This window comes from Aphelocoma coerulescens (assembly GCF_041296385.1).
Source record: "Aphelocoma coerulescens isolate FSJ_1873_10779 chromosome Z unlocalized genomic scaffold, UR_Acoe_1.0 ChrZ, whole genome shotgun sequence".
In the NCBI taxonomy this organism is placed as follows: domain Eukaryota; kingdom Metazoa; phylum Chordata; class Aves; order Passeriformes; family Corvidae; genus Aphelocoma; species Aphelocoma coerulescens.
In genome coordinates, this window is record NW_027184085.1 from 48,065,823 (window position 1) to 48,093,690 (window position 27,868).

The 27,868-nt window shown below is 49.0% G+C and overlaps 1 protein-coding gene across 1 annotated transcript; it reads left to right on the forward strand.

Moving 5' to 3' along the window:
- The first annotated feature begins 460 nt into the window (after positions 1 to 460).
- On the forward strand, positions 461 to 27,800 carry B4GALT1 (beta-1,4-galactosyltransferase 1). The gene is made up of 6 exons (XM_069001552.1): positions 461 to 784; positions 13,231 to 13,466; positions 20,606 to 20,793; positions 22,222 to 22,344; positions 23,827 to 23,931; positions 24,509 to 27,800. The coding sequence occupies exons 1-6, from the start codon at positions 508 to 510 to the stop codon at positions 24,642 to 24,644; spliced, it is 1,065 nt and encodes a 354-aa protein (XP_068857653.1). The 5' UTR covers positions 461 to 507; the 3' UTR covers positions 24,645 to 27,800.
- Positions 27,801 to 27,868: the final 68 nt, after the last annotated feature.

Here is a 27,868-nt window from a genome sequence, read left to right on the forward strand (position 1 = left end):
AACAAGTAGTTTCCTCCACCGAGCTGACAGAAAACTACAGTTTATGCATAGTTGCTCCAAGCGAAGACAACGTGCAGCCCTCCAAAGGGCATGGACACAAACGCAGCCCTCGCTGCCCCGCAGCAGCTCGCTGCTGCCACTTACACCCTCTGCTACAGGCGAGTGCTTCTGGGGGCTGCTGCAGCGACCGTTCCAGCACACTGCCACCGGGCACCGTGTAAGAGAGCCAGCCAAGGCGGGGTGCGCTCGCAAGGGCCGGCCGGAGCGGCGGGGCTGCCCACCCCGGGGCTCGGGGGAGACGGGCGGGGGGCCGGGGCGGAATGCCGGGGACGGGAGGGGGAAGCCTGGGCCGGGCGGCGCCAGGGGTCTCGCCGGTGCTCCCGGCGGAGATGGGCGGGGCGCGGGGCTCGGGGCCGCCTCCGGAGGGCGGAGCCGCCGCCGCCACCGCCCCGTCCCCCGTCGGCGGCGCGGAGCGGGGCGGGCGGCGCTCCCCGCCAGCGCAGCGGCATGAAGGAGCCGTCGCTGCCCGGCACCTCGCTGCAGCGGGCCTGCCGCCTCCTCGTCGCCTTCTGCGCCCTCCACCTCTCGGCCACGCTGCTCTACTACCTGGCGGGCAGCGCCCTGGGGCCGCCGGGCAGCCCCGAGCCGCCGCCGCGCCGCCCGCCGCCCGCCAACCTCTCGCTGCCGCTCTCCCGCCCGCCGCCGGCCGCCTCCCGGGCCCGGCCCCCGCACGCCGAGCCGCCGCCGCCGCCGGGCCCCTGCCCCGAGCCCTCCCCGCTGCTCGGTGAGTGCCGTCCGGGCAGGGTTTCGGGGGGACGGGCACGGGGCCCCGCCGCCTCCCCGCCCGGGGTGCCCGCCCCCGCCCTGGCCGCAGGGGAGGAGGCGCGGGCGGCCGCCGCCGGGTCCCGGTGCGCCCCTGAGGGCTCTCCCCGCGGAGCGGGCGCGCTGTGACAGCGGCGCGGCTGCTCGCGTGTGCCGCCGGCGGAGGGGGATTGTGGGAGAATCCCCGGGGAGCCGGTGCGCGGGGGGAGCGCGGCGCGGATGCTGCCCCGGGCACGGCAGAGGCGAGCGGAGCCCCGTCGCTCTCGCGAAGCGCTCCCACCCCGCCCGGCTAGGTTTCTTTCTGGTTGTCGTCGAGGTTGGGTAATTTCCTCTGGGAACTCTACCCAAAATGCTGCTCTTGCGCAATGCCACGGGAAGGCTCAGGAGGGCTGTTTGCGCTGTGCAGGCTTTTCGCAGCCTTTCTGTGTCCGCGGACCTGCTGAATGAGCGGCACGGGTTTAAAATGGGCTGTGAGGCAGGGTCATGAGTACAGTTATTATGCATCCCAGCGGCGCTTTCTACGTATTTGGTCCTGTGATGCAGTACCGTGATACGTGGCAGCCTGGCGTGTGTTTTATCTGTACTGGAGCTGTGTTCCCCATAGGTCTTTTCCCGAACCTCTTGGGTGCTGGCATGCTGGCAGGATTTTGGCGGGTTTGCAGCCTGCTAGTGGTCTCATTTTTATTATGTGATGACCTAAACCTGTTTTGATCTGCTGGCTTTGTCACAAGGCAGAGTTGGGGACAAGGGGAATTTCAGATTTTTTCATCTCTTTAAAAGGCTCTCTCACCCAGCTCGCTGTTTGTAACTTCTGCTTTTTGAACAGACACTCCTGTGGTGTAGGTAGGGTTTGTTATCGTGACCTACTGGCATGCCAGCTGACAGTAGCCTGGCCACACCTTGGACCCCTGAACTTGGGAATGATCTCCCTCATCCACCAAGTGTGCCATTTTAGCATGGGTGCCTCTGTTACCAGAGATCACAAGAGAGGAAGAGACTTCAGAGAAGCTACCTGTGGTTTTCAGTTTACAAAACCCACCCAAAAATTCGTCTTTTCTCTAGGTGCTTGCTGGTCAGCTGTTTATGGATCAATGCATCTAAATTATAAATGACTGGTTTGTTATTTTAGGAGGGCAGTTTTGAGGTCGCTAAAAGAAACTGTGCTGTGTTTTGTGTTGTTGTCTTTGATTCGTATCTTTCACTTTTTTCCCCTACATCACTTAAGTTGAAAGTGGCTGGGCAAGCCTGTCCTCAGAGCATGGATGTGGGAGCACTTTATGAATATGGCTTTGCTTTGAATGGTCTCCACTTAGTCTGATCCTGTCAGGAGCGAGTCATGTGCTTTGGAAATGCCTGGAGTTTAGAGAAATGCTCTTAGTGACCCCAAGATTCAAAGTGTTATTGGCGTTAGTCGCTGAAGGATCCTTTAAGATATTTTAAATCATCTTTGTAACATCTTCAGTGCAGTTCACTGAATCTGCCAAAGGCCATATGAAGCTGCTGGTAATGGTTACAGATGGTCGAGAGCTACGGGGCCGCATAAAAAGTAGCTCTTTACAATAGAGTAGGCAAATGTTTTCTAGCTATGTTACCTTCAGTATTTGTGGGGTGGTGCAGCCACATGCAGCCTGGCACCGTCACAGCCTCAAGATTTATAGCCAGCATGTAGGTGAGAAACTGTTTGTTCTTTTTTTCCCCTGTTCTTTTCAGATTTTGGTAGCAAACAGCATTTGTAAAACAATTGTGTCGTGCCTCACATGTTGGTCAGAGCTGAGTCTGCCCTGATTGGCATCTCATGTGTCTCTAAGGCCACTGTGAGGAGTAGAGTGGCATGCACTTTGTGGGCATTTCTGACATTTAATTTCCCCACCCAGAACTCAGAAATCCTCCTTTTTCAGCTCAAAACTCATTTATCAGTATGAACTTAAAAAGCAGGAACCACCCTGTGATTCTTGTATTCCCAAAGCCATGGGGAAGTGCTCTGATGGGAACAGGTAGCTCCAATAGCTCAATTTCCTCAGCATAAACCGAAATTTATTGAAACATACATAATTCTATTTTTTTTAACTTCTTTCCTGCCTGCCCCTCCCCCATCGTTGTTGGGAAGCATGTGATGACTCACACAGGATATGTGTGTCTGAACTGCTCAGGCTTTTTGAATGGTAAAATAGCCAGGTACTCATTTCAGAGGCCCACAATTTTCTTCCTAGCAGTCTTCAGAGAGTAGTTTACAATCCCTGCTGTCTGGCTCTGCAACAAATGCATTAGCTGAATGAGGTTTAATCTCTTACAAAAAGCTGCCAAATTTAAAATGTGCTTTTATGGGTCACTTGCCATTATTTATAATTTAAAAGAATAAATCAGGACTGGGCTAATACTATAATTCAGCTTTGAGTTGAAAGTCCTTAACAGCTATGAAATTCTCTAATACAAGGTAATAGAAGCATTTTGTATTTATGCTCCAGTTTAGAGCTGCATGCCAATGAGTATCTTAAACAGGGTATCAAGAAGCAGAGCCTGCTTGCTGCAGTAAAATTTCAAGAATTCCAAGAAATTCTGGCTTGTCTGAGAATCGTAAAAGCAAGTAAATCCAGGTATTTCCTGCAGGTGTCCATTCCTTAAATTGTTGCATTCTTTAGGAGCTGCAGAAGAGTATTGTGGTGTTGGTTTTGGTTGAGTTTTTTTTAATTAAAAAATTGCTCTGTATAAGTAGTATGTGTGTTGGCCTAAGCGCTTTCAAAACAGTCAAATGTGTTTCTTCTACCAGTTCCATGTGGTTTTTGTATTTTGGTGTTGGGGTAGTTACATGCCTGCTGGTTTAAGGAGGGTGTGTGCACAAGGGGTCAGATTCTTTGGCTGTAAGATCCCTTTCCAAAAGAGCTCATATTAAAGCAGCCAGAAGTCTGCAAAGCACCACTGCGTGGACAGGCTTATCTGTGTTTCTGGGATGTCATTTTCAAGTCCTGCCCAGCTGAGTGCATGTGTTTGTGGAGATTATTTTAGAGTACAGCTGTCTCCTTAGCCATTTTTGACCCCCATTTAGACAGCAGGTGTGGCTGGGATGGCAAACATAAAAGATGTGCTCTTGCCCTTTTTGCCATGAGCATCTTCTGGGAAAGTTCATCCAAGTGTGCTAAATGTTGCAGTCAGATGTCTGTTTTAATAGCTTTTCATGCCCAGGTTTAAGCTTAGACTAAATAACCCTGAACACTAATAATTAAAGGATATTGACAAAACAAAAATATAGGTTAATGTATGAACCAGTGAATTGTCCAAGGGACAAACCATTAGAGATGTACTCATTTTCACTAAGGTTTAAAAATGGCTGTTTCCTGGGATGTCATAGAATGGTGTGGGTTGGAAGGGACGTTAAAGATTATCCAATCCCGACTCCCTGGCATGGGCATGCACACCTTTACCAAGACCATCCAACTTGGCCTTGAACAAACACTTTCAGGAATGGGGCATCTAAAACTTCCCTGTGCAATCTGTTCCAGTACCTCACCACTCTCACAGTAAAGAATTTTTTCCTAACATCTAATCTAAACCTGCTCCACTTAAAAGCCATTGCCCCTTGTCCTGTCACTGTCTTGTAAAAAGTGCCTCTCCAGCTTTGTTTTCTCCCTAGAGCCTTGTCCTCTCCAAACTGAACAGTCCCAACTCTCTCAGCCTGTCTTCATAGTGAAAGTGCTCCATCCCTCTGACCATCTTGGTGTCCCTCTGGACTCACTCCAACAGGTCCCTGTCCTTCCTGTGCTGGGACCCCAGAGCTGGATGCAGTGTTCCAGGTGGGGTCTCAGCAGAGCAGAGCAGAGGGGCAGAATCCCCTCCCTCCCCTGCTGCCCACGCTGCTTTGGATGCAGCCCAGGGCACGTTTGGCTCTCTGGGCTGTGAGTGCCCATGGCTGGGTCATGTCCAGCCTCTCATCCCCCAGCACCCCTAAGTCCTGCTCAGGGATCTTGGGCATATGAGAAGAAGAACTGTTCCTCCAAGATGTCAGGGTTCTAGATATAAACTGGTGCTTCCCACTTCCATGTTAGTGAGGCATGTTTAAAAAAACAAGGATTGTAAGAAAAAAAGTCCTTTGGCCAGCTTGTAGGTGAGCAGCTGTCACTCAGGGAGGGGAGGACCTATGGCACATGCTGTTTCTTCAATGCACTGTTTCTGATGCCTCTGTAGTCAGTACAAGCAAGTGCTCTAAACTGTTGACGCTGAAGATAAGTGATGAGGGTTTTCTGATGCTTTGAGGTAGCCTGTAAAATCAGTGGTGATGCTTAGTGTCTGTATTACAGAAGTGTTTAGAGGTTATGTGCTGCCTGAGATTAATAAATAATGTAGTTTGAGGCCCCTGTATATGTGGACATCGTGTGGGCAGAGGTAGAAGATGTTTTACCACTGGCAGAATCCTAGAAGGGCAAAACTGGGGCAAGAGGGTGAAAACCAAAGAGATGCTAAACCTACCATTTTAAGGAAGACTTCTAGTGGTGGCAGTGCTAGAGGGATTTGGTAGTTTTGGCATGCCTGGGGTCTGGTCATCCTGTCACGCTGCCCACCTGCAGTCATGGGGCTCTTGCTGCGGGAAGTTTTTACCCTGGAATTGAGGGCTTCTGAATCTCTGGGGTTACTTTCAATACCAGGCAGTGGAGACAACATTTGCTTTACATGTAGCATCTCCCTTTCCTTTCTCATCTGGACCTGCCTTTTTTTTAACCTTTTTCATATAGCCAGTCTCTGTTCCTTCCTGCCTGCTTTGGTGCTGGAGGTTGTGTCGTGTCCCTCTGGAAAAAGTAAAACAGAAACTCAGAGAAGAGCATGGAGAGGGCAGCAGGGGGGGAAGCTAACACATGAATCAGTTTGCTCGAATTTAAGCTTTCTTGGCTTCAAAAGAGGATTTGAGAAACTGTTAAACTTCTCCAAAGAATATGCTTAAGATGTTTGGCAGGGAGCAGATGTGTCATCCTGGCAATGCCACCGACAGCTCCACAGCTATCTATCTATGTGGCTGGGAGCACATCATACCTCTGAAGCACAGGCTTTCTTGGCAGGCAAGGGAGCCGCTTCTGTGAGGAGAATATCCCTAGCATCCTCTTCTCTGGTGAAAGTGGAGGTCAGGGAGTAATTAGGCTCGCAGAGTAACTTGGAAAGGTACTGTGCCTTGTTGGAGAGCAGCTGTTTCAGGGACACAGCACAATAGACAGAGGAGAAAAGGAAAGTTTTCTGTCTCGTGCATGTAGTGTTTTATAACATGCTTGTTTCTCTGCCAGCCTTGATCTGAAGCAATAGCTAGCTTCTTTGGAAATTAGGCCAAGTTTGTGTTTGGAAAGAGACAGATAACTTTCAGCTTCCAAAACTGCACTTGGATGCAGAATTCAGTTAAGCTCTTTAACTTTCCTCCTCTGGTGTGGAGCATCTTAGTCTGACTTCATTCAGCAGATAGGGGACATTTTCCCTGTCCTGAGGGCCATCTCCTCCCCAAAGGGCAGGGTGCTGGGGGTGCACAGTCCTCAGTAGGGAAGTGCTCTTTGTCTGATGGCCTCGCAAGCAGGAGTTGCTGGGCAGCTGGGCTCCACTGCGCTGCTGGGCTGCACTGCTCACTTCCTTTCCTCACCAGTGGACACTACTCTCTAGCCAGTGTCCTGCAGCCACTGCTCTGCTCCCTCCTGTGCACCCTTCTCTGCAGGGTAGAAGGGGGGTTTGGTTTTGGGGACAAAACTAACCAGTCCACAGCAATACTGCAGTGATGCAGCCAAAAGTTTGGGGTGTTGGGGGACGTAATGGAGCAGTGTCAATGTCCAGCTTGTTCCTGTTTCTCTGGGTTGGAGAAGGTCTTGCTGCTCAGCCTGTCCACACTGGGACAGTGTTTTCTTTTGTGCAAATCAGTGCCTAGAGCCCCTGCCTGCAAGGAGAGGTGCCTGGTGAGCCAGGTGTGGATTAGATTTGCACTGCAGGTGCTGATTTCACTGAACAGTGGCCATGGCCAGGGGCATGGTAAACAGCCTTCCCAACAGTCTTTCAGCTGCAGCTGAGCTGCAGGGAGCTTGGGGCAGTCTCCAAGCCTCTGCAGATGTTTGTCTGAAAGAGGGTTGCTTTTGTCACCTGCCCAGACTGGGGAGTCACTGGACTTGGTTTGAAGGCAAAGAGACAAGTTACCTGCAAACCTGTCTTGCTGAATCTGGAAATGGCCCTGTAAAGGCCTTATGGGATGGGTTTCCACAAACCTGTGTGCTCCAGGGCAGCACACGAAGCAGCAGCCATGTCTCCAGACCCTATCCTCACCTCTTGCGCTCCCCGACGCTGGCAGCAGCTCATGCTTTTGGGGTGCACAAACCCTGGCAGACTTTCAGCCAGACAGACACACCTCCACCCCACCTGGCACCTGGCGCTCCCCCACCTATCTGGGGAGCGCACCCCAGCCCTGGGGCAGCACTGGAATCCAGGTGCACATGCCACAGGCAGGATGGGATGGGGCAAGGGAGAGGGGCTGGGGGTGTTGCCTTGTGAGTTGGGGCTGCCATTGGCAGAGATATGGGCCTGGGACACCACTCAGCCCGGGAGAGCTCCTGTCCACACATCCCATCCTGCTGCACAGTGTGGAGTTTCTGGCTGATGGCTGCTCAGCCTTTTTCTGATCCATGCCTGTTTGTTTGTTTGTAGTTTGCTGTTAGAGAGCCTGGAATTTAATTTTGTGGTGGGTGGGAAGAGCTAATCACATGCAGATTGCCTGGCTCAAAGGGAGGCAGTTCAAAGCCGCCTCAGTGAGCGTGCACTGGATTTGAGCCACCAAGGAGGACTTTGCTTCTCTCCCAGAAGTACCCTCCATCAACAAGGCTGTCTCCCTTTTTTTTTTTTTTCGCTAGTGTGAGACCTTATGTTAGAACAGGCAGAAAAATTTTTCTCTGGCTGTAGTTGCTGAGTTATTCATTCAGACCCAATGTTGCTAGCACATGTGATGCATCCTCATTTTTTTCAGCCTGTTTCTTTGGGGTCCACAGCTGCAGATGCCAGGCACTGTGTGAGCCTGCCCAGGACAGGAGATGAGCCCATGTAGCAGGCTTCCCTTGCCTTGGCATAGCTAACATCTTGTGGGAGTATGCAACTTCACAAGTGTAGATCAGCCAAATGAAATGTGTCCCAGCCCTTGGGGGGGCATTTTTTTGTGACTGGGATATTTCTAGAAAGACCCAAGGAGTTTTTTCTTTAAACTCTCATAGGGGAGCGATGGCTGCAGGCAGCAAGAGGCAGCGGCTGCCAGCCAGTTGGCCATTTTGGCCAGTGGGTTGCATGCCAGGACATTTCTGCTTGGGAGACCCAGATGGGCAGGGGACATGGGGGCTGCCCCATCCCCCCACCATGGGCCTGAGCCATTATTTGAGTCTGGCTGGTGTCACCTGAAAAGGTGCTGGCACAGCTTTGGAGTTTAGCTGATGGGAAATTATTTTAATGACCTTAAGAGGAAATAACTGCTTCACTGAACTGTGGGATGCAGCTGCTTGCCCACCATGGAGCTGCCATGTGGTGCTGGGGTCCAGCTCTGCTTCACGGCCTGGGGTGGGGGAACTTGCTCTCACATTTTCTGGGGTGGAGCTGATATTGTTTTTCCCCGCCAAGGCAGGCTTGGTGTGGCTGACGAGCCCTTCCTTCCCTTTTCTGTTGGGCCTCTGCAAAGAGAGGGTTGTTTGTTTTTTTTGCCTCTCTTGTGAGCTCTGCTCCTCTTTTCCAGCTTTTCTTTCGTATGAGGATTGTCTGAGTGTGGCAGTGCGGGTGTGCACACAGCTCAGCAGATGGAGAACAGTGCCCAGCTCTCGGCCAGGGCTGTGGAAATGTTCTTTTTGGGTCTGCTTTGGGAGAGCCTTTTTCCAACTGCTGATACATGGTTTTGCTTTCATTTTCACTAAATTAAATGTCTGAGACTGATGCCTGGCTTAAAGCATGCAGGTGGATTTTGTTTGTTTTCCCAGTGAAGCTCTCAGGAGGGTGATTCAGATGGCTGGATCACTTCAAGCCTGTCCATGAGACCAGTTTCCCTCCTTCCTATTTCCTTCTGCTCCACACTGCCCTTCTGAAGAAAAGGGTTCCCCCACTCTGTCCTGCCTGAGTCCCCCAGGGCTGCCCATACTGTTGTATGACCTGCTCCCACCTTCTTGGATGGAGTGTGGTGTTTGCAGCCCCTGTAGGGATGCACGAGTACGCTTCTGGCCCTGTGAGACATTGCTGCCTGAGTTTTCCCAACACTTCTAGTATTGGGAAGATATTCCCTAGAGCCTCCCTAGATAGCTCCCTTTGGTCTAGGGAGGCTCGAGCAATCTCTAGATTTATTATAGCATCAGGCTGAGTGGATTCTGGACTGCTTGTGTGAGGGTCCTCACATTTGGATCAGCAGGATGAGCACCAGGAAAGATGTGTGCTGGCAGCCTCTGATGGCTGGAGGTTAAGGTGTTGTGGCAGGCATGACCCTTGGGAAGTGGGGACGGGAAAATGACCAGCGCTATGGGACAGGCTCCTGGGGCTCCAGCACTGCACTATCTCTGGCTTTTTGCAAGCCTCACTTTCTGCTTTGTGTGAGAAGCTGCTTCCTGTTTGTGAGCAGCATGATGCCCCCTGGCTTTTCCTGTGCACCTTCCCTGTGAGCAGAAATGCTTCTGAGTGTCAGAGGTGAGGGGCAGGAGTGGGCTGGCTTTTTTTGGTGTGTGTATCTCTCTTACCCTGCCACTGCCAGCTAAAGCCTCCTTATACAAACTCTGAAATGTTTTGATGTGATGCTGTGCTTTTGTGTTCTTTTGCAAGCTTCCTGCAGTTGCTTTATTTATGTTTTCGAGGTTTTATTTTGCTAAAAATACACAGTGGAGGCTTGTGAAGCTGCTGTGTTGGAGCTTTGTGATGCTGAACCCAACAGGCATCTGACTACAGATGCCAGGCTGTAGGGGTGACCAGAGCTGAAAGTCCACACAGTGCTGTCATGCCTGTCTGTTTTTATAAGGGACTCCGTATACAGTGACTCCTATGTCAGGCAGTCAGCTTGAACAGAAGGAGAAAAGATTCAGATGGAGTGAATCGAGCTGGAAAGTTTACCTAGTAAATACAGGTAGGGACACAGTTTTGACAGGCAGGACAGCACTTGCAGCAGACTTTGCATGTTTTCTTGGCATTGCAGATTACATCCTGAGTCACCATCCTTGGGAAACAACAGCCCTAGGGCTGCTTGCTATCCAGGTAGTCAAATTTCAGTGAAAATGATTTAAAATTAGTAACTGGAACTGTGACTCTGTTCACCAGTTGGAGAGCCTGTGTGTTTGTGGATTTGGCTTTAGCTTTGTCCTGCTTGGGAAATGAACTGAAAGTGTCAATTTGCAGTGGGTGGTATGTTGCTGCTCTTTGTGTCAGCCACATGACTTTATGAAGTCTAGTTTGTTTTAGTCATTCTGTATTTCAAAACAGCCTATTCAGCTTTTTTTCTGGTTTTGTGTTCGGTGAATGTATTAACTGAGTGATTTGTGTCCAGCCTGTCTCAGAAGTGGCTGCCTTGCTGCACATGGATGGCACTGGTGTCTGAGAGCTCCTCACTGACCTGCATGTTGGCTGCATCCCTTAGGGCAGTATTTGCGAGGTGTGCTGCCCTTAAAACTGATTTATTAAGCAGGAGGTTGGAGCAGTAGAGATCACCAATGCCCTTCAAGACTACGAAATTGTTAAATCTCTGCCTTCTGCAGCTGTTTTTTACAATGAATATGTTTTCTACTCCCATCTTTTCCTTGCCAATGTTCCAGTCTCCGTAAGGCAAGCAAGAGTGAGTGCTGGCAGGATGAGTGGTCCATGTTTCGCCTGGGGGGATGCTGGATGCCAGCCTGCAAAATGCTGTTTGCAGTTCCAAACGCTTGTGGCTGTCCTTGCCCAGCTGGAGCTCACAAGTCACCAGTGGGAGATTTCCTCTGTAAATTCACCTAAATGGCAGACTTTCATTTCCTCCCGCCTTACACTGAGTGGGTTTGAGACATTAAAAGAACCTTTGTTTGTTAAACCAGAAAGCATTCTCTGGTCTGATGGGGCTCGCAGTTGCTTCTTGGGAGCAGCAACTGGGAGAAGAATCCAGTAGCTGGGAACACAGAGCAGCCTGTCTCCCCAGGAAGGGGCTTGCTTGGTGGGACAGCAGCCACCCAGTGCCTGGCAGTGGACCAGGCTGGCAGGGCCTCACGGGGGGACATGTTGCCTCTGCCCCTCTGCTTCCTGCAGCATCCCGCTGGGTTGGCCCTGCTGCTGGCAACCAGGTGTGAGCAGGATAGGAAAATAAAGTCCCTGGGCACAGATGCCCAACATAATCCTGTTTGCTGGCTGTGACCAGTTAGGTGAACTGTGCGCAGTGCAATGCCCTCTGTTGTTTTAAAATCACAGAAGTGTAGCATCATCCTGACTCTGAGTGCTAGTCTCCTAATGGAGGTGACACTGATGGGCACAGGGACAGGTGGGGGAAGTGGGCATGGAAAAGTGGGCATGTTTTTTCCAAAACAGGCTGTTTTGGAAAAATGCTCACCACCATGGTATGGAAACAGTCCCCAGATTCAGAGGAAGCGATGCACCGTCTCGCCCTCCTGCCACCTCTGGCCTCATTGATATGATGCCTGTCCCACAGGCACGAGGGTGGCTGTGCCTGGCCCCTGATCCTGACACCACTGAGCCCCAGTCCCGGTCATTCCACTGTGTGTTCCTTCCTGCCCCAGTTCCTCCAATTTTTGCCTCTTCCTCCTGCTGCAGAGCACCTTCTGAGCTCTCCCTGCAAGCCACATTTAGACTTTAGAGCAGAGAGGCTTTGGCCCTGGCCCTGCAGCTGCAGGGCAGGCATCCACAGAGCCCAGCTTGTGCCGTGGGGCAGAGAGGGTGCAGAACTGGGCAGACATGTCAGTGGTGCAGCTGGGAATTCCTGGAGTGCTGAGAGCATGGGCAGACTGATCCCAGTGCCCATGGAGTCTGAGAAATCACTGCCTTCTCCTCGTGTGAGAGGGAAACTTGCCCATTTAACCAGTGCAAAATGCAGAGATGAGGAGATCCGTTTGCATCCTGCCACTGTGCAGGCACCATGCAGCAAAGCTTCCCTGCTGCCTCTGGAGGTACAGTGAGCATCACTGTCAGCTTGGCCAGTCTCCTCCTTGTCCTCTCCAGTGTGAGTGAGCACACAGTGAAGCAGCACAACCAAACCGAAGTTGCTTCTTCTAAACAACCAGGGAACGAGCCATAAGTCTGGAGCATTATTTCTGCTTTATTCAGTAGTCACGTGTTGCAGAATGCACAAGGTTGATGGTGACAGCCACTGCCTTTTTGAGCTCCATAAATCACTTGTGCCCCTTCTCAAGGGACTCCCCCAGGGCAGTGTACTCCCCCTTGGGGACCTGGGGGTCTCTGAAACAAATGTGAGGTGGTAGCTGTAGGACACTCAAGCACGCCCAAATGGAGGAGAGGAGGAGGGTGCAGCAGCCAAATCCTTAAGGGGTGATCCCCAGTCTGGTATTTATAGTCAGTACTTTATGCCTTACACAGGGGGTCCTCAGCAACTGCCCCCCTGCTGCAGAGGCTTTAGCAGGAGATGAGTGCCTGTGCCAAGTGCAGTTTGTTAACTGGCTGGTGCTGGGGGCAGGACGTGGCAGCCGGAGAGGCCCTTCCTTATGCTTTTGTGGTGAGTCGCTCCGTCGGTGCTGGAGCAGCTGGAAGCAAATAGAAGGGCCAGCCTGGATATTCTGAGAGGAACCTCTAGTGCCACCTGGGCTTCTCAGTTTTAACCACACGTTTTGGCACAGATTGTTTCAGCAGTTTCAAAACTTGCCATTTTTGAAACCATCGTCAGGAATTGCCAACCTGAAGGCAAATCTGGATACAGGTTTTTTAGTATTTCTAATACAGAACTTTTAATAAATAAGGGGCATGTGTACAGAACACTGAAAATATTATCTTAAGGAAAAAAATGGGAAGGGGATTTTATTCACTTTGCATGTGACTAGGTGATTTTGTTGGCAGAAGAGCAGAACTGTTTTTTAAGTATTTGACTCTTGGGCTGCCTGAAGTGGGTGAGAGCCCAGAAGGCAACACTTCAGGCTGGTTTTGCGGTGCATGTTCCAGTGGGAGCACAGCTCTTGGTTGACCACACAGATTGCAGGATTTGCAGGACTTGGTGTTAGTGCCTCCACTGGGTTCTGATACCAAGAGGTCACAGTGTTTGTGGACTTGCTCTGAATGGTGGTGTGAGGTTGCTTTGGGTATGGATGGTCCAAGCTTCAACACTTCCACTACTGCTGGGATTGTGTTGGGACCAAAAGCTGTTCTTAAAAACCAAACCCAAGCAAAACCCAAATGTGTGTAAAGGATGTGTGCTCAGAGAAATAGATTGTGTGTGTTAATTTGCTTTGTGTTATGCCTCTCTTCCAGTTGGTGCACTACGTGTGGAGTTTTCCCAGCCCGTCAACCTGGAAGAAGTGGCAAGAATAAACCCAGAGGTCAAAGCAGGAGGTCGTTTTGCTCCAAAGGACTGTGTAGCACTTCAGAAAGTAGCAATAATCATACCATTCAGGAACCGAGAGGAGCACCTGAAGTACTGGCTCTATTACCTGCACCCAATTCTCCAAAGGCAGCAACTAGATTATGGAGTGTATGTTATCAACCAGGTAAGATGCTAGAGACAACCTTTTATACAGCTGTCACAACAGTGCCCATGCCCCTTAAAATAGAGGAATGGTTGCTTTACTTTGAACAGTAGTAGGCTGGCAGGCAGGGATAAGGTTGCTTAAAAAGAAAAAACAAAAGAAAAAAAAATAAAAATTTTGCTTCGATGCTTTTGATGGAAAACCTGAGATCCCCTCTTTATCTGAGGTACAATTCACTCTTAAGAGCTTCTGCTTAAAGAAATCACTTGGTGAGGAGGAAAAAAATTCCTAATAGCACAACCCAATTTAATATCTCTTTCCAAATGTCCTTTTTTTCCCAGCTGCTGCCAGAATGGCATGCAGAGGTTTATAAGGTGACAAGTTGGCATTAATGCCTAGTTTGGTAGTGGATGTGCCATAAGTGTGTCGGATTTCACTTTATCAAGCACCTTCTGTTCATGTTAGTGCACAAAGTCAGGATGGAGAAAGCAAAGCTCTGGCAGTGGGGCAGGTAAGTGGTTGCCTTCAGGTGAAGAGAACAGAAAAGAAACAAGCAGTCAAGGGGAGGTTCTTGGGGTTTTTGGTTTTGGGGTTTTTTTTTCCTTGATATCTGGTGGCCTTTAAACAAAAGGCATAAAAATGCACATTTCACTCAAGACAAGCTGTCTTAATTTATAGCATAATGGTGTTTAAATAAGTGAGTGTTGTTCACCCTTGGAAAGGTTTAAAATGTGCAGGCATTTGTACAGGATGCAGGGTGAAAAAGGCAGATGCAGTTCTGAGAGCCCCAGCAGAGAGCACCTTCTGGACAATCCCACTGCAGTTTCTCTCTTGGACATCTCTATTTATATCCTGTTTTCTCAGCTCAGTAAGAACTGAGATGAAATAGCATGCTTCTTTAAGTGTTAACGCCTTAAACTTCTGCTTGGATCAGCTGGTGTGTCTGGGCATATCAAACACCATGAATATTTAAAATGGTCACCCATTCAGCGATGAATTTCATCACAGACTTGAAAATAGGGGGAGACCTATCCCGAGAGAGAAAACTGGTACTCCATTACTACAATTTCTCGTACTTTGCTCATTTCCAGGGTGCCAGAGATCGGCACAAAAGAGATTTCTGCGGATTAGCAATAGTTCCCAAGCACAGCAGCCAAGATGGTTGGGTGTCTGTGGCCTGGCAGCCACACTGGTGAGGACACAAGGCATTTCTGCAGCATGTGGACTGGCACGCTGTGCCCTAGAATTGAGCCCTGTAAGGAAACCGTTCCTGTGTAACTCAAGGAGCAGCTGCTGCCACTGCAGTGCAGCAGCGCGGGGCCAGCCGCTGCCCTCCATCCTCGGGGCTGCGTTTCCTTGCACGTGCAGCATTTTCCCGTGCAAGTTGCGGGTGCCACGGGGCTGGCTAAACTGCATCCCCACTGGTGGGGAGGCCGGTGGTGCCGGCAACTGGACGGTGCCTCCCTGCTCTGAGCGTGGCTCGGAAGGGAGGGTGAGGTGTGGCTTCCAGCAGTGGTCCCACGGTGGGGGCCGCTGCTTTCCCAGGTGGGTGTAGCTCCCGCCAGCTGTGAGAGCTGCCTGCCCATCGTCTGGGGCATCACTTGTGGGAGAGCAGCCATCTCCATTGCGGAGAGCTGGCCGTGCAGCTGGGTGTGGTGTTTCCCCATCGGTGGTGTTCCAGGGTGAGGAAAGCAGTGCCGGTGCCCGTAAAGGCAGGCAGTGTCCGAAGCCTGGTCGGAGTCCCCGCTGCTGCTGTGATAGTGCATGCTGGCTTGCATTGCCCTGTGTTGTTGGCTACTCCTCTTCTGTGATGCTGCTCTCCAGCACTAGGGCTGTCTGCTTTACAGTTAACTCTCACAGAAGTTTTTGAAGCAAATGCTTTTTCTCAGGTGCTATCCCTTGGGCATAATTTGAGTGAGAATGAAATGCAGTACACAGGGTATATATGCCCTGGACACATCCAGCAGATGTAGGTTAGCAGGTAAGACTGCTTGATCTGTAAAATAAACATTCTCCTTCTAAATGCCTCTAATTAGCTGTGTCTAGAAGGAGTGGAGTGGTCAGTGTTAGTAAACCTGCTGGATGCATTTCCCAAGGGTGAGGGGGAACACTGAATAGAGAGAGATGCAGAAAATGTGTTAATTCTTCCAGAAGTACAGTAGGAAAACAGTCTTATTTCTCTGCTGTCTTGACAATTGCTTTTCTCTTTTTCTTGTCTGTCCTTCCCTTTGCATCTGCCCTCCTTTTTTTTTTTATTTTATTTTTCCTTCTAGTGGGGAAATATTACCTTTACTTGTTAATCCTGTCTATATCAAAGCAGTCACTGAAGCAAGGAGAATTACTGTGTGATGTGGTTCTTACACGCTGCCTACATGCTCTTCTGTGCTCCGCATCTCATAGAAAGAAAGAGGAGCGCTGAGCCCTGCTACTGCTGCACTGGTAATGTCAAACTTCTTCCTTTCAGCGCAATGTGTTTCTGTCAAGAGTCCATTGTGTCTCCACCATGCTGTTCTTGTGTGTCTGAATGCCTCTGAGTAGGACTTGGCTGAAGTCAAGGGGATAATGTTTGTAAAATGTCTGGCATGTAACAGGAGCTAGTGGAAAATATGTATTATGTTTCACCTTGCACACTCCACCCCTAGAAAAACCCAAACCTGGTGTGTGGAATAGCTGCAGTAGGATTTTTCAGGTAAACCTGAAATGAGGACACATGGCCGGGCACACTCTGCCCAGCGCCCATCGATGCCACACAAGTGACGAATTTGCAGCATCTCCCTCAGCCTCGCTCGCTCCCACCATTATCCGTGTGCTCTCCCGCACCTGCGGCCATTGCCACACAGATGCTCAGGTCTAGAAATTAATATTCTCTGCATTTCAGCCCAGGTAAATGCCCATGCATCCAGACTAAAGTTTGGGAAACGGGAGACTCAGCCAATTTCCTGAAAACTGGGCAGTTGTTCAGCCATTTTCCACTGGCCCCTGGTGCTATTTGTAGTGTCTTGGTAGCAATTTTCCAGAGAGGTATGTGTGTGTATGAGTGTGGAGTGGTTGGGGCATCACTCTTATTCATGTTACTTTGCAGGGGGTATCAGGTGTGTGGGGAAAGGAGGGGATTGTGCTCAGCCCCTGCTTACCCTTGCATTGGTGGGGGAGGCAAGTTTCCACTGTGGCTGCTCTCTCCCACTGCCCAGTGTAATTGTGCTGAGGCTCAAAACACCCTTCCACAGAGAAACACCAAAGTATCTCCTGGTATCTCTCTATGGCTCTGGGAATCTGTTTCTGCCTGGTCAAGTCCACTGGAGGAAGGACTTTCCCATGGACATTGCGTGTGCGGTTCAGGCTGTCTCGGTGTATCCCTGATGTAGCTAGCAAGCCCCACTGGAGGTGATGGCTCTCTCCTCCTTGCCCAGTAACATACATCCTCACCATCACCTCCCTGAGACCTGATGAGTGTAGGATCCTGGTAAAAGAGATGGCAGGCACAGGTCATCTGTGCTGTCTGCAGGTGGAATCACAGCTGCCTCCTACATGGATGTGGAAGGCAGAACAAAGTTAGGACATGTGGCTTCTTAGAGGTTTGCATCCCCTTTAGTTTGAGTAACTGTTCCAAAAACCTTGATTTTTTCTGTCTAGCACTAAAAAAAATAAAGGAACCCTCCTTTGGTAGGTCTGGCTGAACAAACCAGATTCAGCTGATGTAAGGGATGAGAAGTAAAAAAGCCTGGATGTTGTTCTGCTCAGGCTGATCACTCACCTCCAGGTACAAGCAGGAGTTGGTGTCAGACCTTGCAGGACTGAGGCAGCAGTGAGTTCTGGGAATGACGGAGAGTTAATTCAGGAGCCAGAAGCAGGTGCTGGGCACCAGCACTGAACTCAGACATGGGTTAAGTTTCAGAACAAGAACATTGGGAAAAAATTGTCAGGAAAAAGAAAATAGCAAAAATGTGCTTGGACTACAACTTTTCTGGCTGAAAGCCTATGAAAGCATGGAGGCTATGTCTGGTGCTTGAGTGCATTGTCAAACCAGCAGTCCCCTGTGCACTGCCTCGCTCTTCAGGATAATGCTCCTCTGTCCAAGCAAGGCCAAACGAATCCATTTCTTTGTGACAAATAACAGCATCCATGAGATGACAAGCTGCCAGGCAGAGGTGAGGGATGGAGGTTTTTCCAATTCTGCTTTATCTGCTTTCTCAAGGGTCACCTGTAGGTACTGCATTCTGTGCTGACCTGGAAGGAATGTCAGCACAGAAAGTTTTCACAGCTCTGGTTTGTTGTTTGGGTTTTTCTTCCAAAATGTCGGGGATCAGTTAAAGATGGCAGCCTGCAGCATGCCTGTCAGTTTTGAGAGATCTGAATCTCAGATACCACAAGCACACCAGTGCTTCCACATTACCTTAGGTAAAGAAACAGAGCTTCTGCAAAAAGCAAAACCTCTTGTCAGTCTTTTTGTGTTCCAATATGTGCAGTAAAGCCCCACGTATCTCCTGGGACAGAAAACCACCCTCCCTGCCCTCAAAGCAGTCACAGTTGATAACAGCCTTGCAAAGTTTGCTGCATGAGCTATGTGCTCGCTGTAAAGTTACTAAGAAATGGCTTGGAGAGGTTTATTTGTTTTCTTATATTAGTTGTGGTTCTCTTCTTCCCAGTCTTTTGGATGCCGGAGCATGAAGCTGTGTGGCCATCTGGGAGTAGAGTGGCAATGCCCACGTGAAGTGTCTGCCCTGTGTCCCATCCCTCTCCATGCACAGGGCTCCCGTGTGAACTCTGCCAGGGTCCCGTGGGTGAGGTGGCAGGAAGGATCCAGCATGCTCTTGGTGCAAAAGTCTCTGTGCTTTGAGGTTTTTTGGTGAGAGGTTTAAAAACACAGCTCCTCATAGCACTGTTAATTTCCATGTGTCAACCCAGAAGAGTTAGAGGCTACCCAAAGGCATTGGTTAATTACAGCTGAGCCTCTGCTGGTAACAAAATCGGTGTGAAGTGCCCTTTGCCTTGAATTTCATTAGGAAACGAGCAGCCAAAGGGTATGAAATGAGTTCCTAGACTGGTCCAACAGTTGCTTTGAGGTGTGAGCACATTGCACTTTGCACGAGCACCAGGACTAGTCCCCCTTGGAACCTTGGAGCCAAGTTTGAGTTTGGTACCGTGGGACCTGAGGAGTGCTGGGCAGTTAGGGCTGGGCAACCCCCTTTGCTGGGGAAAGAAAACCCTCCAATCTCATGACCTCAGCTGCTTCCTCTCCCCAGCCTCTCTGTTCCACTTCCCTTCATTTTCTGTACTCAAGTTTTCGTTGCTCTCACTTTCTGCATGATGGTGATCATCCACCCACCACCTTATTATTATGTGAACCCTTTTGCTTTGGGTGAGGATGCTGAGAATTTCCTCAGATCCTCTTCCATGAAAGCTTACTCCTCCCTGTGAAGTCATTTATGCCCAAGGCAGGTGATTAATGCTTTTGAAAACTTTGGTTTGACACTTGCATTTTAAAACCTTCATTTTGAATATACTTGGGGCTGTTTCAAGAACCTGCATTGGCTCTTCAGCAGCAGATCCATTAACCAGTCTGGATGAAACAGTTACCAAAATGATTGTTTATTAACCAGGTAAAGCTTTTACAGAGGATGTGGTGTTTTAAGCTGCTGCTCCTTGTGCACAGTATTTTATCTGTCCTTGATGTGCATCCCATGTTAGGTGTGGGTAGTGCAGGGTGGGGGGGATGGCTTGCACAGTGTGGGAGTCCTTTGTCTTGACAGTGCTCTGAGAGTGTGGAGAACTAAAGGTAGAATGGATTTGGCAGTCTTGGTTTCCAGGCTGGCAAAAACCTTCAGTCTATTTGAGTGAAGCCCTATGAGTTTCTTTCTGCCGGCTCTGTTCCCTTGTACAGGGTTTGGGTATGAAGCTGCTGCTGCAGAATGGCATCTTGGATTGAAAATCCTTACTCTCAAACCACCAGTATTCCTGAGTTTGTGGGTATGATTTTTTAGCTTTTCAAAAGTACGCAGCAATTTGTGAGCTGTACTTGTGCCCAAATCCACATGTGCTTTTGATATGTTTCTGCCTGAAAAAGGCCAAACAGGTTCTCCTCAGGTGCTTCATTGCTTGGGGAGGAAAGTGGAGATTTTCCTGCCCTGCTCTCTGCCAGTCCCTTCGTTAGCTGTGCTTGCCCTGGGATGAATATGCCCTGCTGTAGTGTCAGCTGTGTTCAGGTCCTTCCCATCAAGCTGAGAGCATTCCTGATTTCATTTTTCTGTCAAGGCCTGCAGGACAGATGAACAGTGGTGGAAGAGCACCAAAGAAGGGGATGTGCCACCGCAGCAGTGGCAGCATCCATCTCTTGAGCCGTACCCCTTGCAGGCAGCAGCTCATGCTGGCCTGCCATCCAGTAACCAAGGCTGTGTGTTCAGCCACGTGCTGAACCTGCTTCCCGGGGCCCAGGGAGCATCCTACTCCTGTGCATACATGGCTGCCCAGGGCTTGGCAGAGGGTCAGAGGTGAGCAGCAGAGCATCAGACCTTGGCTCCTGGTGCTGTTTTGTGCTTTGCAGATCAGGTGTGTGCTCACATGTTGCTCAGCCACTCACAGCCATGTTGTGGCAGAGCTTAGGAGGAGGGTGCTGAAATTCTGGCCACAGCAAGGTTTTGGTCCATGGTCCTTTGTCATGGCTGTAACCTAAATCACTGCCAGTGTTTCTCTCTGTAGCAAGGGTCTCTTCTTCCAGAGGAGCTCACCTCTTTTTGCTTTTCTCTGCTGCTCCAGGAAGCCCCACCTGCTTGCCCTGTATCAGAAAATTCAATCCTTAAATGCCTTTGCACGGAGTGGGACACAGGGACCGCTCAGTATGGTATCAAACCTGCCTTCTTGGGGGCTCCCACCAAGAGATGGGAGCTGAGCTGGGTCCAACCTTTCCTCAGCCGTTTTTCCTGCCCCCATGGTTTGTGGCTGTCCCAGGTGTCATTGTCCTGCAGGCAGCATTTGGGGTCAGGGGAGGTCTGCTGCAAACATGCCATGGGTGCTGCAAGGGCAGTGCTTGGGCTCAGGCTTGGGCTCGAGCTCAGTCCATTGGAGGCATGTCAGCCCTCTGCAGCAACACCAGCATCTGGCAACAGGTAAGAAACTGCTGATATCAACAGTCACTTAACTGTTTTTATTTGTTTTTAAATTAGGATGGAGAAGAAGAGTTTAACCGTGCTAAACTGCTGAATATTGGATTTGCAGAGGCCTTGAAGGAGTATGACTACGATTGCTTTGTGTTTAGTGATGTAGACCTCATCCCCATGGATGACAGGAACACCTACAAATGTTACAGCCAGCCACGGCACCTCTCTGTATCCATGGATAAATTTGGATTTCGGTGAGACACCTTTTGGAGTGGCATCTTTGTCCTAATATCACTGCTAGCCTTGCAGGGCAGGCGCAGTGTTACACATCCCCGCCCACCACTGAAAGCATGGGAAAGTGTCTCCCCAAAAGCCTGTCTTAACGTGCAGGTCCCTGCAGGGAGCGGGTGGCTGCAGGGGAGCAAGGCAGAGAAATGCAGCTGAGCAGTTTATTAAAATTCACAGCTTCTGGAAGGTGAAACGTAGGGTGAGGAAGAGCTAAGCTCCCTTCATTTTGCAGATGGCCACATACCCCTTCTTGTGTTTCAGTCTGGAAGCTGGAAGACAGCTAGTGTTTCCACCCTGTCTGAAAAGTGAGACACCCTCACACAGTGAGGATTATGTGCAGCTTTAAAAAGACTGCATCAGACACTATTTTAAGAGCAAGACAAAATTTTTTTGGCTGTTTGGTTTCATGCCACTGAGAGACCTGCCCTGGTATGTGAGAGCAGCACAAAGTGAATTTCTTGCAGCATACATTTGGATTCAGCAAGCTGTTCCGAACAAAAACGTGTCTTGCTTTTCCTTTCTGGTTTTTGGTTTGTTTTTTTTTTCCTGTCCCAAATGCCTAAGGGGGAGTTTAAAATCTCATCTACAAAGTGAAAACTGGTTGTGACCCTGTGGTGGCCAGTAGTGCTAAAGCTATAGCAGTGGTGGTATTGGCAGGGTCCCTACGTGTCTCCACTCCAGACCCAAGCCCTGCTTGGAGCAGGACTGCTACTGGCACTGCAGCAGCTGCAGTTCTTTCTTTGACTGAGGTGAAACTTCAAACAGAAATGCATCGCCCTGGGGATTCCACTGCTTGTTAAGGCAGAGACAAGTCTGTACTAGGTCCTGATGATCCCTGTGTGAACCCTCTTGTTACGCTCTGGGTCTGAATTTCATCTCTCCCCAATCGCCTGGTGAATTGTCCCCTGTTTCAAGTGGGAGCTGGTTGGCTGTCTATATGCAAGGTCACACTGCCAGCTCAGTTTTGGGCTCCAAGCTTCCTTTTGGGGCACTAAGGAGTGTGGAGGTGAGTGGTAGAGCTGCAGGAAGAGAAGGCTCTGTGGCACATCCAATGGCTGGCTGAGCTCTTGCCGCTCGCGTGGCATTCATGTTGCCTTTGGTGAGGTGATACGCATCTCAGCCTGTCCTTTGAAGACAGTGTGCTGCTTAGTAAAAGGTTGCGGCTAGTTCCAGTTGCAAAATACTTCTCAGATGTATTTGGGACTGACCCCCCCAGTTCACCCTCCCTCAGCTGAGTCCAGGGTATCCCTGTGGCAGGAAGGTGCCTTGCAGTGGGTGCTGGCTCTGTATGGGCTGGGTGAAGGGCCAACAGCAAGCCCTTTTCAGGCAGGCAGGCAGGCTGCCCCTTGGCTAGCACCTCTCCTCCTCTAATGTGCTCTTTTCTCTGCTTCCAGGTTGCCTTACAATCAGTATTTTGGAGGCGTGTCTGCCTTGAGCAAAGAGCAGTTCACAAAGATCAATGGGTTCCCAAACAATTACTGGGGCTGGGGTGGTGAAGATGATGACATTTATAACAGGTAAATACATTTTTCTCCTTGGCACCCTGGGGTGCATTCAGGGTGGGGATGAACACAGACCTGCTGTTCACACCTGGGTATGGGGGGACATGGGGTGTCTCCAGGCAGGAGGTGAAGGTGGTGTGTGGGCAACCTGCAGGCTCAGCAAGAACATGTTGCTGCTGGGTGCTGGCACCCCATTTCTCAGCTCCCAAGGTGCGGTGGGGAGTGGGTCTGGTTGGAAAAGTCCCAGCCCCGTGCCTTCCCCCTCCCATTGTTCATTCCCCCTGTAGCCTCACAGGCATCCACGCCAGTGCATGGGCTGGAACAGTGTGCTTCTGGTCTCCCAACACTGGCTCAAAGCAGGAGATTCAGGAGGGTGGATGAGACTTTGACCCACCTTGCCCAATGCAGCCCATGATTTGTTTGGCTCTGCAGCATTGTAGCAGATCCCTTTTTTCCCAGGAGAGTTCCACTTGTCAGGCTGTAAACAGCTCTGTATGATGCTGTGAGCCATGTGAGCTTGACTGGAAGGATGCTGAGCAAGGCTCAGAACTGCAGGAGAGGAGGAAGGTGTTCTCACAGGCAGGCTGGGAAGACCAGGGTGAAGAATGAACATGGGGTTGTGGTACCTTACAGCTTCACATATCCACAGCATTCACATGAAGGGCTTGTATTTGGAAGCCGCCTTCATGTTTCTCAGCGACAAAACCACTCTGTGATCTTTTCTCTGGGGTTTCTGAGCTCTTCCAGGCTTCAGGAAGGCTCTTCCAAAAAAAAATTGTACCTTCCTGAGATTTTGCACTTCTGTTAAAAAACCAAGAGAAGGAGAGCCTTCTAGCAGGGCATTCAGAGCAAGGTGGCAGTCCTTTCTTTTTGGGGCACTTGGGTTTTGAGGAACAGAAGATGCTACATAGAAGTGAAAAGGGAGAGGCAAAGAAGAAGAAATCACGTACTTTTCCATCACTGGCATCCATGAAATAACTGTGCAGGTGCTTTGTAGAGAGCATGCAAACAAAGACGGGCTGCCCCTCACCTAGTAGGTCCCAGCTGGGACCACTGTGACTCCAGCCATGTGTCTCCTTTATGCTGCTTCACCACCATTCACCTTGGTTTTCCCCAGTGCTTTCACGTCATGAAAACTAAGTGCTCTGTCTGGCTCCTATCCAGATGGGTTAAAAAGTAGATGACTCCCACTCAAATTGGAGTCTGCAGCCTGGAGCAGGGTTAATGTGGGTGTTGGGTGTTGGCTGGAGGAGATGGAAGTGTGAGGGTGTGGTGAATTATATTGGTGTTGGCAGGGGAGGAATCTACTCCCCATGATAGATAGTGTGTGTGTGGAGAGAAGGACTGGCTTTCCTTCCTTGTGTTGGCAAGCCTGGAAGCGCATGAGTAACATCCCCCCTTAAAAAAAAAAAAGTGGGTAAAACCAATGGTGATTTGTGGAAGGTGCGGCAGAGCATCCCACATCCGTTGGGTGTTCAATGTACTTGCTTTCTACAGGCTGGTGTTTAAAGGCATGGGGATATCGCGTCCAGATGCGGTCATTGGGAAGTGCAGAATGATCCGGCATTCCCGGGACAGGAAGAATGAACCCAACCCTGAGAGGTGTGTCTCATCCTGTCCCACAGCAGGTTTAGGGGCGCCTCCTGCCCTTGCTGCTCTGACTGCTTGACTTTCTCTTTGCCGTGCACAAAGGTGGAATGTGGAAAGGCTGCACCCATATCCTCCCTGAGCTCTCTGCTTCTGCTCCATAAGCTACCACCTTCCCCTTGCCAGTTTATTACCTGATTATAGACCTTTTCCCCAGCATTGCACTATGGCATGAAGGCCTCTCCTCTTGTTTTTATTTCTTAAACGTGGGAAATTAGACTCCGAGCAATTGTTTCCAGCTTGTCTTTGGGGTATAAACCTCTGCTCTAGTGCAGAGCTGGAGAAGGACCTGTGTGATTTAAAAGCTTGGCTGCTTCTTCCTAGCTAAAATTAGACCCCATAGGGATGCCTTGGCCAGTGCTCATGCTGGCCACATCTTGGGATGTTTATGGCACTGATACTTGGGTTGTTCTTGAAACACCTGCAATGCTGCCTGAGAGGCATGCAAAGATCAGATTGTTTAAACATTTTTTCCTTTCTTTCTTTGTTGTTTCCACCCTCTCCCACACTTTTTTTTCTTCCCCTCCTGCAGGTTTGACCGAATTGCTCACACAAGGGAAACGATGAATTCTGATGGCTTAAATACACTATCCTACAAGGTGTTAAGAACTGACAAGTACCCTCTGTATACAAAGATCACAGTGGATATTGGCTCCCCCAATAGCTAACATCAGAGACACAACAGAGACTTGCCTATATTGCCCAGGATATCTGGCCTCACTGATGCATTATATCTGCTGGTTTTATAACAGTTGCAATGAACCAAAAAAAAAAAGGCCTCTTTTGGCATGCCAAAGTGTCTCCAAATTGGTTGGACAAGTGCGTTTTTTAAATTTTTTTAAAATTTCAAACTTGACTTTACACAACTTTCTAGCTCCCTGTTTTTTTGTAAGTCCAGAAGCTGTACATATGAGTTGTAAATAGTTACTTTGCCAGAAAATGTTGAATCTGATCTATTTTCTGCAGTACTCCCCCTGTTGAGTTAATTGCTGGACTCAAATTTTACTGATTATGACTGTGATGTATCAACAGTTACTGCCCATGACATTTGGTATTTTGAATGCAGTGCATGCAAGCATTCTTTTTAATTCATTCCCAGTTTTACTTTATGAAGGACTATAAAATGCTGCTAAAATTGTCCAAGTTTACGCTTTGCATTAGATTTTTTTAATGGAGACAGCATAGTACAACTTTTTTCTCATCGTGACCAAAACAAACATCTCCTCTATGTGCAGAGCAGGTGTTGAACAATCAAGTCTGGATTCAATGAATGTCATTATTTCTTTTAATCTCAAAGGAGGCTTTGAGTGAGTTGAGACAGTTTGCCAGAATTTGTGGGTGAGTTCCCTGCATAGGGTGGGAGCTATACAGATGGCCTCTCTAAAAACCACTGGCTTCAGATAACATTACTTCTGGATATGATAGAGATTGTTTGCTTCAGCACAACACCACCTGGGATTTTTTCAGGGAGGTGGGGGAGTTTAGAGAGTGGTGGGTTTGTGGTGTTGGGGTTTTTTCCTGAAATAAAGATTAATTTAATTGCACAATTAAATTATGGCCTTAAAATTTGCTAATGTGTTAGCGGTGGTAGGAAGTTACCACGCTATTTAAGTATTGTCTGAAGCTTCCTAAAACCAAAATTTTCTTTTACAAGGTTGTGCATAAAACTTGAAATCTTTTATTACTTTTGTTCTTGTTGTAACATTTTAATAACTTTTTAAAGTAATTTTTATATCATAATCAGTATATTTAATACCAGATTAAACTAGGGTGCAGTAATAGGATATGATTCAAAGCCTCCTTTATCTTTGGACTAGTAAGCTTTTTATGTGCGTCATTATATATAAGCCATGTATTTTGTTTGCTCTGTGTATTTGTCTATTAAATCTCCTGCGGTGCTGAGATACTCACAGCAGAGCTGACATCCAAATGATTTTTCTTTGCCTAAAGCCTGTTGGCAGTGTGTGTCCTCTATCTGGAACCTCCCTTCTGACTGTCTCAGGCTTGAGGGGCATGCACATTCTGCAGTACTATTTTCTGTCAGTGCACCAGGGCACCACCTGTACAGACCCTGCTTTCCCTCCCCTTGACCGTGTATGAAAGCCTTGAGTGCTGACACCCAGGGAGCTGGTTTAAGTGACTTAAAGCTCTCAGAACTGAGAACTGAATTCCTTCTGGTGAGTACTTTGCCACCAGTTCTGACCACAGCAATTTGCACTTCCTTGGCCTGTGCTGAAGGCTGTTAAAATCAGGGACACTTGTTGTACTGGGGATCATCTTCAGCACTGCCTTTTTTTTTTTTTTTCCTTTGATTGGTTTAGTTTGGTTTTTTGTTGCATTTTTTGAGACCTGAAGGTTTTGCTGAGCCCTTGCACTGCAGGGGTGGGATCCTGCAGGGACCAGGGAACAGTGCATTTCTTCTTGGGCCAGCAGTGCCTCACAGGCTGCATAGAGACTTTAAATAGTAGATGCCTCTTCAGTCTCACTTTGGAAAAGTCTTCCCCTCCTTTGGTTGAAAGCTCTTTCTGGCTAGCCCTGCTGCTCCAGTCATGCTGGGAGCTGAGCAAAGACGGGCTTGCATGGAGCGGGAGCAAAGCGCAAGGAAGGAGGCTTGTGGTTAAGAGCTTATCCTTTGTGCTTATCATTGCATTAAAAAAAAAATACAATATAGTAGTCCTTTTGGCAGATCAGGCTCCAGGTCTTAGAAATGCAAGGGAATACAAGAAGATGTATTTTACAGAAATTAGGTCAAATGTCTACCTGTAAAACAGTGCCATGGGTGTAGTCTGTAACAGTAATGGAGACACAGGAGAGCACTATTTTTTTTTTTTTCCAAAGCTGCCTTAGAAGGAGGGCCCCATTCCCACAGATAGGAGCAGATCACCACCAAAAATTTATCAAGGCTGTACTTGAAAATGCCATGTCTTTGCTGAGAGCACCTCAATTTTGTGCTGAGCCTTTTGTAAGTCGAAGAATTGGGACCTTCAGCTGTAGTGGTGTCTGCCTGCTACCAGGCGGGTGGGGGAGACGCTGGGAGCATTCCTTGCAGTGGGATTTTTTGACCATTAGAAAAAAGTTAGTGCAACAATTCATTGTTTGGCTGTATGCTGAAATTATTGAATGTTATGGAGGTGGGATGGCTGTTGCGATCAAAGGTTTCTACAACATGTGCCTTGAAAGAGGGAAGAAATGGAAACTGGAAAATCAGGAAACCTGAAAACCCTTTTCAGCAGAGAGATACTAGCAGTGCAAGAAGCTGCTGTGCAGTTTCTCTTCCACTGCCAAAGCCACAAGCCATGTAAAGAACTGAAGCCACCTTCTGTAGCTCATGTTGCCCTTTGGTGCTGACCTGTGATTTCTAGATCTCATTGTCTCTCTGTAAACTGTATCAGTCAAACTCATTAAATGCTCTTGACTCGACCTGGCCATGAAATTTCTCTCCCTGGGATTTTCAGGGGCCGTATCTACAAACACCTCGCACAGAAGCCAATGCTGACTGTGTCCTAGGGTGGGTGGTGTTTTTTCCTCTCCCCTACTGGTGAAAATACTCAAAGTGATACTGATGTAACTAACTGTTGGAACCCAGAAAAAACAGCTCCAAAGGAAACACTAATGCTTGGATTCTTTGGGATGACTGTCTGTTGGCCTGAGAGAGTGCCGTGATACGCTGCTTTTCCCCAGGATGCTACTTGTATACTGGACTGCTTCTGGGTTTCCTATAGGTGGTTTTGCTTTTGCATTCTTATAATTTATATATCAAGGGATGTGTAATCCAATGTTCCTTCTTTACTATTAATGTCAAATAAAAGTATTTTCAGTTACAACATTTGGCAGCAATTGCTCTGGATTACCCCTCTGTCTGGGTGGGTTTCTGGCTCAAGGGGTGGACTAG